This window comes from Salmo trutta, chromosome 27 (genome assembly GCF_901001165.1).
Source record: "Salmo trutta chromosome 27, fSalTru1.1, whole genome shotgun sequence".
Lineage (NCBI taxonomy): Eukaryota > Metazoa > Chordata > Actinopteri > Salmoniformes > Salmonidae > Salmo > Salmo trutta.
Window position 1 is genome coordinate 16,132,221 of NC_042983.1, and position 14,796 is coordinate 16,147,016.

A 14,796-nucleotide genomic window follows, 5' to 3' on the forward strand; every position below is an offset into this window, starting at 1 on the left:
GTGAAGGGCACCAGTCCCACATGATGCTGCCACCCCCATGCTTCACGGTTGGGATGGTGTTCTTCAGCTTGCAAACATCCCTTTTTTCCTCCAAACATAACGATGGTCATTATTGCCAAACAGTTCTATTTTTGTTTCATCAGACCAGAGGACATTTCTCCAAAAAGTATGATCTTTGTCTCCATGTGCAGTTGCAAATTGCAATCTGTCTTTTTTTAATGGCGCTTTTGGAGCAGTGGCTTCTTCCTTGCTGAGGGGCCTTTCAGATTATGTCGATATAGGACTCGTTTTACTGTGGATATAGATACTTTTGTACCCGTTTCCCCCAGCATCTTCACAATGTCCTTTGCTGTTGTTCTGGGATTGATTTGCACTTTTCGCACCAAAATACGTTCACCTCTAGGAGACAGAATGCGTCTCCTTCCTGAGCGGTATGATGGCTGCGTGGTGCCATGGTGTTTATACTTGCGTCCTATTGTTTGTACAGATGAACGTGGTACCTTCAGGCATTTGGAAATTGCTCCCAAGGATGAACCAGACATGTGGAGGTCTACAATTTTTTTTCCTGAGGTCTTGGCTGATTTCTTTTGATTTTCCCATGATGTCAAGCAAAGAGGCACTGAGTTTGAACGTAGGCCTTGAAATACATCCACAGGTACACCTCCAATTGACTCAAATTATGTCAATTAGCCTATCAGAAATTTCTAATGCCATGACATCATTTTCCTGAATTTTCCAAGCTGTTTAAAGGCACAGTCAATTTAGTGTATGTAAACATCTGACCCACTGGAATTGTGATACAGTGGGTTATAAGTGAAATAATCTGTCTGCAAACAATTGTTGGAAAAATGACTTGTGTCATGCACAAAGTAGATGTCCTAACCGACCAAAACTATAGTTTGTAACAAGAGATTTGTGGAGTGGTTGAACAACTAGTTAATGACTCCAACCTAAGTGCGTAATTTATATATATATATATATATAAAAAACACACACATATATATATATATAACACACACATATATATATATATATAACACACACACATACGAGGGCTTGTGAATTATGCAGACAATTTAATTGATAGAAGCCACAATCTGCAATATTAAAGCTGATCTACCCCCCTGATCTACTAGTATTAGTGTATGGGATGTAAAAATGTAAACCATAATTCTAGAATATGGATGTATGCAACATCAGTGGATATAGTGTGTGAGATCCATTGTCATCTTAAAAATCTGATTGAATAATATTTTAAATGTAATATGTTCATAGTACATCAATCAAGTGTGAAACCAGACTTGAAGGTTATCAAATTGGTACGATCAGACAATATCCACTTTAACCTGTCACCCTCTTTACATGTACCACCCAGACTCACAACCAGGCTACAGCTACAAGTCAAGACACACCACCCCTTATTTACAAAAGGGGGAGTGGGCCTGTCTTGTCTTAAGGTAACAGCGAATCAACAATGTTTATGCAGATTTAACCCTCGCAAAGGCTTACGCGGGTGATCTACTGTATCTCGTGTGATGATGTAGATCTTTGAACATCAGACATTTTCCATCACCAATGTAACTTCTTGAAAACTGTTGTCTGCAGCATCAGTGGATAGAATTATATTCATATGGGCAAGAGATCTTCAATTATCTTACAAATGTAATAATATTTGAAATGTTACATATGTTAATATGTGAAAATATCTTTTTGTGAGTACAAACATCCTTCTATAGAAATCAGTCCCTAATCCCAGATTTGACATCTGGAGTCATAAATCACGACTCCCGGGTCAAGTTCTACCTAACATTACGTCAGATAATATAAAGACATTAAATCACAGACAACACCCACACAAACCTAAATATAGCGTGTTAATTAAACATAACAAAACCTAAATTACCAACCTTCCAAATCATGGGTGAAACCACTTGCTTCTCATTTAATTACAACTGGACTCGGCCCCTTCAAATCATGGCGGAAGTCCCATCCCACTATTCAATCAATCAACTAGATGTGAAAGATAGTAGGTTGGCTTCTGTCAAGCTATAACTACTATGAACACATACAAACACTTCACTTCAATTATCTGCCATGAAGAAAGTGTAAGAAATATGGAAAACATGGCACCTGTAATTACCATTAATAACAGTTTGTCAGCTCATAAAATAATAATATAATAAAATAATGTTAATACACATTCAGCGATTAGGTTGGATAACACAGCGTGGATGTGTCAAGGTAACAGAAAAATGTCATTTGCCACAAACTTGCATGAACAATTCTAAATGGTCAGAAAAGGCACCATGAAATTTCTATCATGACAAAATGTCTATCATGACAAATAGTTCAAAGTGAAGTGGAACTACAGTATAACCTGAAATTGTTGTGCTAAATTATTATTCACTATTAATAAAGTTTGTGTTTATTAAATCTGAAACAATTTGTGGTTGGTCTTATTTGTTTGTACATTGTCACCCTAAACAGGGAACTGCTTTTGAGTGGCCTTTTGTGCAATATGTTTAAGAAGAAAACCACTGCATTGTTGTTACTTCTATTGACATTGTTCTAATAATTGATGATACTGATGCCAGTGCCATAAAATGTACTGTTGATATATCAAACATTAACTTACATCCCAACTTCTTTACCTGGATTTAAGGACAATCTACTGGGCACAATATGTAATTTCAAATTGGATATTTGGGGAACATTTGGTTGAGACGTTGATCAATGAGATTGCAACCTACACTCCGTTAAAAAGTTTGGGGTCACTTAGAAGTGTCCTTGTGTTTGAAAGAAAAGCCAATTTTTTGTCCATTAAAATTTCAACTTGGCAGCTTTATTAAATAGTACCCGCAAAACACCAGTCTCAACGTCAACAGTGAAGAGGCGACTCTAGGATGCTGGCCTTCTAGGCAGAGTTCCTCTGTCCAGTGTCTGTGCTCTTTCGCCCATCTTAATCTTTTATTTTTATTGTCCAGTCTGAGACGTGGCTTTTTCTTTGCAACTCTGCCTAGAAGGCCAGCATCCTGGAGTCACCTCTTCCCTGTTGACGTTGAGACTGGTGTTTTGCGGGTACTATTTAATGAAGATGCCAGTTGAGGACTTGTGAGGTGTCTGTTTCTCAAACTAGACACAAATGTACTTGTCCTCTTGCTCAGTTGTGCACTGGGGCCTCCCACTCCTCTTTCTATTCTGGTTAGACAGTTTGCGCTGTTTTGTGAAGGGAGTAGTACACAGCGTTGTACGAGATCTTCAGTTTCTTGGCAATTTCTCGCATGGAACAGCGTTAATTTGCAAAAGGGTTTTCTAATGATCAATTAGCATTATAAAATGATAAACCTGGATTAGCTTACACAATGTGCCATTAGAACACAGTAATGATGGTTGCTGATAATGGGCGTCTGTACGCCTATGTACTGTAGATGTTCCATAAAACATATATATTTTTAAATCAGCCGTTTCCAGCATTAACATTGTCTACACTGTATTTCTGATCAATTTGATGTTATTTTAATGGACAATTTTTTTGGTGCTTTTCTTTCAAAAACAAAGGACATTTCTAAGTGACCCCAAACTTTTCAGCGGTAGTGTTTATTCACCCACTCAAAAAGACAGCCAAAAGTTTGTTGAAATTCCAATGTGTTATCACTATGCTTTCAACAATCTAAAAAGCACAACCAAATTCCAATGGAAAAACATTGTCAGATTTTTGGTTTAGTTGTCACCCAACTGTCTATCAATGCGCTTTCAACCATTTAAAAGCACAACAAGGTTAAAATGGGAATTACGACGTAAGATATTTTGTTTATTTATATAACAGATTGTGTTGTCACTGGTCTACATTAAAAGTATATATATATCTCCCCAGACTTATGCATGCTATCTTGAACATGCATGCTTTATATGATTACATAAGAAGAAATGTATACAGTTACAGTAAACTCAAAATGTTGCCATGGATGTGTTACTAATTTTAAAAAGGTTGAGCGTTACATTAAGATTAACTTTAGGGTATTTACTGTATTACAAATGTACAATTGAATTGTGTTTGGTTGACAACGCAACCAAATATTAACGGAGTCACTGCAAACTTGTATTTTTGGTTGAATTGGAGACGTGAATCTAACATATCATTTGTTAACTTGATATGGGCTATTTATTGAATTGGGTTTGGTCGTCAGCGCAACCAAATATTAACATTTGAAGGAGATTTATTTTCTGCTTGGATAGTTCCATTGACTTAATCTGGCTTTAATATCTTCTGCTTGGATAGTGCCACTGATTTAGTCTGGCTTTAATTCCAGTTAGTCTACAAATGAATAACTGATATGTTGGATTCACATCTCCATCTCAACCAAAAATCTAAATTGAAGAATAGGACTAAATCAAATCAAACTTTAAATGCACTTTACATTCTTTAACATAGATGTTTGCTTGAGATGGAGACATTAATTCAATTTCTTCTGCAAATTAATTATTTATAAATTGGATTCATGGCAGACCGTCAGTGGCACAGATGGAACTATCCAAGGAGTACATCCCTGGGCACACACTGGTTGAATCAACCGTGTTTTCCACGTTGACGTCTGTGCCCAGTGGGATCTCCTTCAAATGTTGATATTTGGTTGTGCTGACATCAACGCAACATTAACTGAAGTTCAGCATTACAGCGTGATCGGAATTTAAAGGCTATGTCCCCTCATTAGCAGAGACCACATTCACAGTTAACGCTGCATTCAGTGCCTTCAGAAAGTATTCACACCCCTTTTCTTTTTCCACATTTTGATGTGTTACAGCCTGAATTTAAAATTGATTACATTTAGATTTTTTGGGTCACTGGCCTACATACAATACCTCATAATGTCAAAGCGGAACAATGTTTTTCAAAATGTATATAAATTAATTAAAAATTAAAAGCTGAAATGTCCTGAGTCAATAAGTTTTCAATCCCTTTATTTTGGCAAGCCTAAAGTTCAGGAGTAAAAATGTGCTTAACAAGTCACGTAATAAGTTGTATGGACTCACTCTGTGTGCAATAGTGTTTAACATTATTTTTTAACGACTACCTCATCTCTGTACCTCACACATACAGATAATTGTAAGGTCCCTCAGTCAAGCATGAATTTCAAAAACTGATTCAAGACCAAGGAGATTATCCAATGCCTTGCAGAGAAGGGCACCTATTGGTAGATGGGTAAAAAATAAAGCAGACATTGAATATCCCTTTGAGGATGGTGAAGTTATTCATTATACTTTGGATGGCATATCAATACACCTAGTCACTACAAAAGATACAGGCATCCTTCCTAACTCACAGGCATCCTTCATAACTCAATTGCCGGAGAGGAAGGAAACCGCTCAGGGATTTCACCATGAGGGAGAAAACTGAGGATGGATCAACAACATTGTAGGTACTACTGTACAGAATAAAAATATTCCAAAACAAGCATCCTGTTTGCAACAAGGCAATAATGTAATACTGTAAAAAATGTGGCAAAGCAATTTACTTTTTGTCCTGAATACAAAGTTATGTTTGGGGGCAAATCCAATACAACACATTACTGAGGACCACTCTCCATATTTTCAAGCATAGTGGTGGCTGCATCACATTATGAGCATGCTTGTAATACTTTTTCAGGATAAAAAAAGAAAACAAATGAAGCACAGGCAAAATCCTAGAGGAAAATCTTGTTCCGTCTGCTTTCCACCAGACACTGGGAACCCAAAATACAAGGCCAAATCTACACTGGAGTTACTTACCAAGAAGACAGTGAATGTTCCTGAGTGGCCGAGTTACAGTTCTGACTTAAATCTACAGCAAGACCTGAAAATGGTTGTCTAGCTATGATCAATAACCAATTTGACAGAGCATGAAGAATTTGGCTGTAAGAATTTTTTTTTTTTAAATAATAAAATTATTAATTATTATTGTTTATTTTTATTTATTTTTTATCGGAATATGTCAAGGGGTATGAATACTTTCTGAAGGCACTGTAAGTAGGCTCCATCAGAGATTTCAAATTGGGAAATTTGTAACACTTCAGTGATACCTGATATTTAGATTGAATCGAGCCCTAAATATCATTACATTTCGCTAGGCCTTTTGTTTGTTGAATTCTGTGTTGAATTTAAACAATAGCTGTTGATGACTTTGCAAAGATTATATAGGCCTAAATGGCATCATTGATGATTAATTTGCTCTGTTAGCTAAGCAGGGCTTGGTTAAAACCCTTGATAGGAGACCAGAGGGTAGCTGTAGACAAATCAATTCTCCAGTACATTGTTTTAAGGTACAGATTCAACATATTTTATACAAGGTTTGTCTATGTAGAAACTTGATTACCATGATGACATAATCCTGTGGTTAAAATGTCACCCTCAAAACGGTTGATTACTTTTTTCAAATCCAATGTATTTTCCACTTAAATTGCACATCACTATACGTTGACAAATTAAGTTGAAACAAAGTTGATTCAAGCAGGTGGTGCCCAGTGGGAAGGTTCATTCTATGTTTTTTTAACCTGTGCACTTGGATTCCTGTTTATCAGCACATCACCTTATAATACCAAACCAAACTGGGCATAAGTACACACACACTACAGGTTTCCTTTTGAACTAATTAGGCCCACATTGTAGGATCACTCCTTTCACTGTGAAGTGAAGCCAAAATGGGGCAAACATCATGTCAGTGTACTATTTAACTAGATGGAAAGAAGACTGGCCAACAGTTAATTGTCACGGATAAAAAAATCTCACAAATGTGGATTTTACTCTGTATTACTTCACATTTGCACCTGTTCTTTTCAGAGGAGCCTGAAACATAAAACATTGAACATGAGGTTAAGGAATATGATTTTATTCACTTCAGAAAATAACAGGTGCAAACCCATCTAACCAAATTAAACTGAAACGTAAAAAAATTACTTGATACAATTCATCACATTTCTCCTTAGTTGGTCTATAAGGATGGGTCTGTTACATATTACTAAGTACATTATTGGTCACGTTTCATTTCTAGTGGCATCAATAAGCCTTTCAGATCAACGTTAACACAAAAGAAAACGTATAACATATGATGTGTGATAAACCTCCATAACAAGTTACAAGAATGATTTAGGCTTTGTCCATACTAATAATGATATTTGGAAATAGTTAATTTAAAAATAATCCATCAGACACAATGTGTACTGGAAAGCTTATGTATGACACATGACGTGTTACTTTATTGTTTAAAGCCAATTTTGAGTCATATGACATTGTCGAGTAACACCGGAACCTGATAACAGTTTATTAAACCCTTCCCCTTTTGAACAAAGGAGCAACCTGAACCTCCACATGTTAATCCCTTTACCTGTGCCAAGTAGGCGTACTGTACATATGCGCTCATTAAAATATCATTGTCTCTTTGCTGGACTCTTCCAGGTTGACTAAAACCAACAGAAAATGGTGGATAAAGGCTAAACATGTGAGGCCTTGGGAACCATAGGCCTGTGGATATCACTCACCTTTGAACAAGGGGCAGATTGTGGCTAGAGCATGCACCGGTCCCAGACGGGTGTACTGCCCAATAGCAAACTCCATGAAGAGAAGGGGGATGCCACACAGAAACAGCATGAGAAAGTAAGGAATGAGAAAGGCACCTAAACGAAGGGAGATATGGAGCCAAATAGATTAGTAACACAAGAAGTGTTCAAAATAAACAATAGATGTCTTGTTTTATTTGCAGTATTTGCAGCAAGGTCGGAGTTTGTTAAGCGTAACATTTCACAAAGCTATACACAGTGTCACAAATTGCTGGCTGGTGGCAGAAACGTATGTCGGAAATTCAAACATTGCTGATAGTAAAATAAGTGTTTGATGCAACATACTAACCAGCTACCAATATATTTTTTATTTTAATATACAACTGTCCTGTATAGGCTACTTGAACCTGCATGACATGAGCCGTCCTCACGCTACCTCCCAGCTTGGATAGAAAGTTGTTGCGTCTATTAATGCCAAATAATACAGTCAGTCCACCCTCAAATCACTAGCTTAGTGGGGATTGTTTCATTCTGCAGTGTACAATCTATAGCTATATATTGTATTTGGCTGCTATTTATACACTTTTTCTTTTAAATGACACATGAAACACATAGCCAAACAATGAGAGAAAAAAAAAGTAGTCGGCTTGAGGATAAATTCAGCCATTATTCATTGTTAAACTCAGCGGATTTTGTCTGGCTAATAGCCTACACAAATGGGCTGCAATATTCAAGGTAAATTAAATCAAATTAAATCCAACAAGAGAGACTCCCCGGTCTCCTGAAGTCCTCCTTTTTTGTGTGCAAATATTTTCACTATGGCCTGTAGGTCCATTGCGCTGCACACAACTTAAACTTAGTCTTGAATGATGCGTGCCAAGATACAGCGGCTTTGGAAAGCATTAAGACCCCTTCTCTTTTTCCACTTTGTCACCTTACAGCCTTATTCTAAAATGAATTCACATTTTTTTTCCCCCCTCAACAATCTACACACAGTACCCCATAATGACAAAGTGAAAACAGGTTTAGACATTTTTGCAAATTTATACAAACTAAAAATATTAAATACCTTATTTACCTTATTTAAGTATTCAGACCCTTTGCTATGAGACTCGAAATTGAGCTCAGGTACATCCTGTTTCCATTGATCATCCTTGAGATGTTTCTACAACTTGGAATCCACCTGTTGTACATTCAATTGATTGGATATGATTTGGAAAGGCACACACCTGTCTATATAAAGGCCCCACAGTTGACAGTGCACGTCAGAGCAAAATCCAAGCCATGAGGTCGAAGGAATTGTAAATAGTGCTCCGAGACAGGAATGTGTCGAGGCACAGATATGGGAAGGGTATCAAAAAAATGTCTGCAGCATTGAAGGTCCCCAAGAACACAGTGATCTCCATCATTCTTAAATGGAAGAAGTTTGAAACCACCAAGACTCTTCCTAGACCTGGCTACTGGCCAAACTGAGCAATCGGGGGAGAAGGGCTTTGGTCAGGGAGGTGACCAAGAACCCGATGGACACTATGACAGAGCTCCAGAGTTCCTCTGTGGAGATGGGAGAACCTTCCAAAAGGACAACCATCTCTGCAGCACTCCACCAAGCAGGTCCCGTGTGGCTCAGTTGGTAGAGCATGGTGTTTGCAACGCCAGGGTAGTGGGTTCGATTCCCACGGGGGACTAGTACGGGGAGAAAAAAAAATGTACGAAATGTATGCATTCACTACTGTAAGTCACTCTGGATAAGAGCGTCTGCTAAATGACTAAAATGTAAAATGTTTATGGTATAGTTTACAGACGGAAGCCACTCCTCAGTAAAAGGCACATGAAAGCCCGCTTGGAGTTTGCCAAAAGGCACCTAAAGGACTCAGACCATGAGAAAGAAGATTATCTGGTCTGATTAAACCAAGATGGAACTATTTCACCTGAATGGTGGCGGCAGCCTCATGCTGTGGGGATGTTTTTCGGAGGCAGGGACTGGGCAACAGGACGGATTGAGGGAAGGATGAACAGTGCAAAATACAGATCCTTGATGAAAACCTGCTCCGGAGTGCTCAGGACCTCAGACTGGGGTGAAGGTTCACCTTCCAACAGGAAAATGACCCAAAACACAGCCAAGACAATGCAGGAGTTGCTTCGGGACAAGTCTCAATGTCCATGAGTGGCCAGCCAGAGCGCGGACTTGAAGCCCATTGAACATCTCTGGAGAGACCTGAAAATAGCTGTGCAGCGACGCTCCCCATCCAACCTGAGAGCTTGAGAGGATCTGCAGAAGAATGGGAGAAACTCCCCAAATACAGCTTGTAGGGTCATACCCAAGAAGACTTGAGGCTGTAAACGCTGCCAAAGGTTCTTCAACAAAGTACTGAGTAAAGGATGTGAACATTTATGTAAATGTCCGTTTTTTTTATTTTTAATACATTTACAAACATTTCTAAAAACCAGTTTTTTTCCCATGGGAGTATTAAGACTTGTGCCAAGACGCAAGCTCTTCCCCAGATGAATTCAAACAGGGATAACTTATAAGGAATGTGAAGATATTCATGAAAACCTGTAGTCTTTGAAGTAGGATAACCTTTTCCATTACCCCCCTGCTCTTCATTGTAGGCCGCTATGAGTAAGACTGTTGGGAAAGGATATTGTTGCTGTTGCAGGGAGCAGTGAGATTAGGCTGGGTGATGTGTAAGCCATGTGTGCATCTGTGGCTGTGCCTCCCACCCTCCAGGCTGGAGCATTACCACACTGACCCCAGTCAGAAACAGCCTGAAGGAGCCCCAGCTAGACACACATGGCTGTGTCATAGTGTGTGTGCAGGCTCTCTCAGAGGGGAGGCTAGGCTAGTGTGCGTTTGTCTTCCTAGAGCTAGCCACCCAGCCAAACTGAGCAATCGGGGGAGAAGGGCCTTGGTCAGGGAGGTGACCAAGAACGTGATGGTCACTCTGACAGAGCTCCAGAGTTCCTCTGTGGAGATGGGAAAACCTTCCAGAAAGACCACCATCTCTGCAGCACTCCACCAATCAGGCTTTTATGGTAGAGTGGCCTGACGGAAGTCACTCCTCAGTAAAAGGCACATGACAGACTGCTTTGAGTTTGCCAAAATACACATAAAGGACTCTCAGTCGATGAGAAACAAGATTCTCTGGTCTGATGAAACCAAGATTGAACTCTTTGGCCTGAATGCCAAACGTCACGTCTGTAGAAAACCGGGCACCATCCTTACGGTGAAGCATGGTGGTGGCAGCATCATGCTGTGGGGATGTTTTTAGCGGCAGGGACTGGGAGACTAGTCAGGATCAAGAGAAAGATGAACGGAGCAAAGTACAGAGAGATTTTGATAACCTTCTCCAGAGCGCTCAGGACCTCAGACTGGGGCGAAGGTTCACCTTCCAACAGGACAACAACCCTAAGCACGCAGCCAAGACAACGCAGGAGTGGCTTCAGGGCAAAAAAAATCATTTTAATTGCAAAAATGTCTAAAAACCAGTTTTTGCTTTGTCATTACGGGGTATTGTGTGTAGACTGATGAGGGGAAAAAACAATTGAATCCATTTTAGAATAAGGCTGTAAAGTACAATGTGGAAAAAGTCAAGGGGTCTGAACACGTTCTGAATGCACTGTATACCATAGATAAGGGACTGTTGATATTGCAACCACACAACTCAAATAGCGGTTCACTAGTATGAACGAAATCGCAAACCGCTTTTTTTGTTCAAGCCCTCAAGGACAGTTGTCCGCTAAAGATGATAATCAGTTTGCATCTGACAATTTATTGGTTGTCCAGTATCCAGACGACCTGTCCCCAGAGCTTCGTATACAGTTAATCTCTTTCCGTAACGTGTTGAAGCCGGCAATTAAGGAGAATGAGAGGCTCAATTAAAGATGGTACAGAACTGCTGTACATGAAGCACAAATCTTATGCCCAGTTTCCCTGATGTTGCTGAAAATTATAGGGATGGTAAATAACTAGTTAAGAAGCATTAGGCTCTCGGTCTGATGTGTGCTTTTTCTCCCCAATTTCATGGTATCCAATTGGTAGTTACAGTCCTGTCCCATCGCTGCAACTCCTTAACGGACTTGGGAGAGGAGAAGTTCGAGAGCCAACACAATCCAGCCAAGCCTGGTCCGCCACAGGAGTCGCTAGTGCACGAAGGGACAGGAACATCCCTGCCGGCCAAACCCTCCCCTAACCTGGATGACGCTGGGCCAATTGTGCGCCGTCCCATGGGTCCCCAGGTCGCGGCCAGCTGCGACAGAGCCTGGACTCGAACCAGGATCTCCAGTGGCACAGCTAGCACTGCGATGCAGTGCCTAAGACTACTGCGCCACTCGGTAGGCCCGTGATATGCGCTTTTGAACACCTGAGTAAGCTCCACTCATTGCACTGGCGCCGTCGTAGCCTTTACCACGGCATTTCTCACTGATATCCCCTTGAATTTTGTATTTTTCAAGGCCTGAGGCCCAAGCCCCCCCCCCCTTGTGCCAAAACTCTGGTATTTTTCATCCTATAGCTTGTTCTCCATTTTCTTTTTAAATAGTAAGCCAACATGTTTTCAGCACTTATTTCCATGACAGATCTCCTGCTCTCTTGTCTTTTCTGCAGCAGACATAGTGAGCAATATGTTTGGAACATCAAATCTCAATACATATAGAATCGTGAAAATCGCAATACATAAATCATACCTGCACCTAAGTACTGTGATAATATCGTATCGCGAGGTCCCTGGCAATTCCCAGCCCTACCCAGTAGTGATCATTGGTTTAGAGAAGTTGCTTAGCTAGCACTCAAATACAAGAAACAATGAACTCTCAATGTTGGTTCAATTCAATTGAAACTCGACTCACCATCAACTATTATCTACTACTACCACTAATACAGCATCTCAGTAACTGGATAGAGGTCTGGACTGCTAGCCCAGGAAACGGTCATATATGGTAATTACCATGACAGATAGCTTAACACCAAGGAGGATGAATAGGCAACACATGGTGTGTCTTACTGTAATAAAACCAAGACAGACAGTCTTAATTCCCTAAATTACAACTAGAAATGTCCTTATACTTGTTTTCAGCTCTCGGGTGAGGGAATGAGATACAGACCCCTTATTGTAGTTTTCACAGACAGGATCTGAACCCTGGTTCCTCACAGGAGAAACATACATCTTGACCATTAGACCAAGAGGCAATTCCCCCAAGAGATTATAAATCCAATTTATGTCTGCTACATAAACCAGGGATGTCAATGAATGTTAGATTAATTCAGTGCCTTCTAAGTGCCTGAGCAAATGGTATCTGTCAAGGTAGTACATTTCTGTTATACAGTGAGGTCCGTGGCAAAGCAGGAGAAGAAGTAAACTATTTGTATTTATTTAACCTTTATTTAACTAGGCAAGTCTAACGAGGAAATACAACAGAACACATAATCATCAGTGTCTGTTGTTTGGGAAGGTCTGATGTTTTGCCGAGTCACACATGCCTAGATCTCAGCTGTGCCAGGTGTAAGCCAAGGCAATGCAAAGTCATGATGATGATGCAACAATAAAGGACCAGTGCAGTCAAAAACATGATTTCCTGTGAGATATATATAATATATATATATATATATATCCACCTATGTGGTTTGAATAATACTGTGAAAATGATCATAATTTTAGTGTAAGAGCTGTTTGAAAAGATAGAGTTTGGGATAGTTTTTGCCTGCCTGGTGATAATTCGTTAATAGAACAATACAAATAAGAGTTCCAGCTCGTTTTCAGTTTTCCCCTCCCCACTTAGACCACTCCAAGACAGTCCCAGCAAAATTAGTCGTGTGGCTCCTGGCTCCTTCAAGAAGTCCAGTTTATATTCATAACATCTTGACGTTAATCTCAACCTGAAAGTCTTCCTTTGCGGTGTATTTCAGAGGATGGGGCAGACAGATTCCCTGAGATCCAAGTTTCAACATTTTATTAAAAACAGAATCCATATGGCATCATTTGGCTCAATCCTATATTCTATAAAAAGGCATGCAAGTAAGATTAAAATCCGCAAGTAAGCAAAATGTCATACATCTTCAAGAAACATATATCCAACATAAATTAACACATTATCTTTATTCTGAAAGCAACCTTGTTATTGCATAGTGAAAAGGCTTCTCCTTTTTTAATTAGTAAGGCTATTGTTCAACCAAAAGGCACATACACAAGTAAAGTTTATGTAGGCTACATCACAGATGGCTCATACCTGTTGGCAGGTAGACTAGCAGTTAGAATGTTGGTCCAGTAACCGAAAGGTCGCCAGTTTGAATACCCGAGCCTACAAAGTGAAAAGTCTGTTGATGTGCCCTTGAGCAAGGCACTTAACCCTAATTTGCTCCAGGGGTTCTATACTACTATGGCTGACACCGTAAAACAACACATTTCACTGCATTTATAATGTGTATGTTGCAATAAAAAAATTGCAACAAACAGGATTGCAAATTGACTGGTTTCTAAAATAAACAAACCGAAAAATCTTTCTGGATTTATACTTCCACATATACATGCTTACCTCCACCGCTCCTGTAGCAGAGGTATGGAAAGCGCCACACGTTCCCAAGTCCCACCGCGTACCCCACTGACGCGAGGACGAACTCAAGGCGGCGGCCCCAGGTGGCTCTTTCTGCTGTCGCGTGCCCCACTTTCTTTGATAACATAGCATCTACGTTTAAGGGTGCTTTCAAAGCATTATCAGTCTCCTCTTTGTAGACCCCCTTGGTGGTGGATGATGTCTTTTCGGACCCCACTCCCATTGTAAAGTGTAATAGTATTAACTCTCACCAACAATTTCAATTAAGTTATGGGCTATTATGCCACTTACTAACAGATAACAGTCGAATTTTCAGCTTAATCAATAGGCTAAATGTGACGAGAACCTTTATAACAGAATAAATCAGTAGGATAATACTGAATATTATGAACAAAGCCTATAGCAGGAAATATATAATAGGCGCACGACTAAAATGTCTAAAGCAAATAGGCTACAGACAATATGGACAACTCAATTCCCTTATGAAACACAATTATATTGGTATACTAGCTTTAGCCTACAACGTGCGCTATCTTACTGTAGGCATCAGGTGACACCTCATTCGAAGACTGACTGATCGCAAGTAATGCCCCGATTTACCATCAATTCACATGCATGATAATATGCACTAAACTCCCGATAACCTACCCGTTCTTATTATACCTCAATGAACCCACCGAAACATTGTCCTAAAAATTCATTCTACCTGCTTATGTACCGC

At 39.7% G+C, this 14,796-nt stretch overlaps 1 protein-coding gene across 1 annotated transcript in view; it reads right to left on the bottom strand.

The window, feature by feature from the left end:
• Positions 1–14,796, bottom strand: part of LOC115164435 (sodium- and chloride-dependent GABA transporter ine-like) — a 61,027-nt gene extending 46,231 nt beyond the window's left edge. The window contains exons 1-2 of the mRNA XM_029716898.1: positions 14,058–14,796; positions 7,512–7,646 (exon numbers count right to left, since the gene is read on the bottom strand). Of these exons, the coding sequence (XP_029572758.1) occupies positions 7,512–7,646; positions 14,058–14,298 (376 nt within the window). The 5' untranslated portion in view covers positions 14,299–14,796. The remainder of the gene's footprint in view (positions 1–7,511; positions 7,647–14,057) is intronic.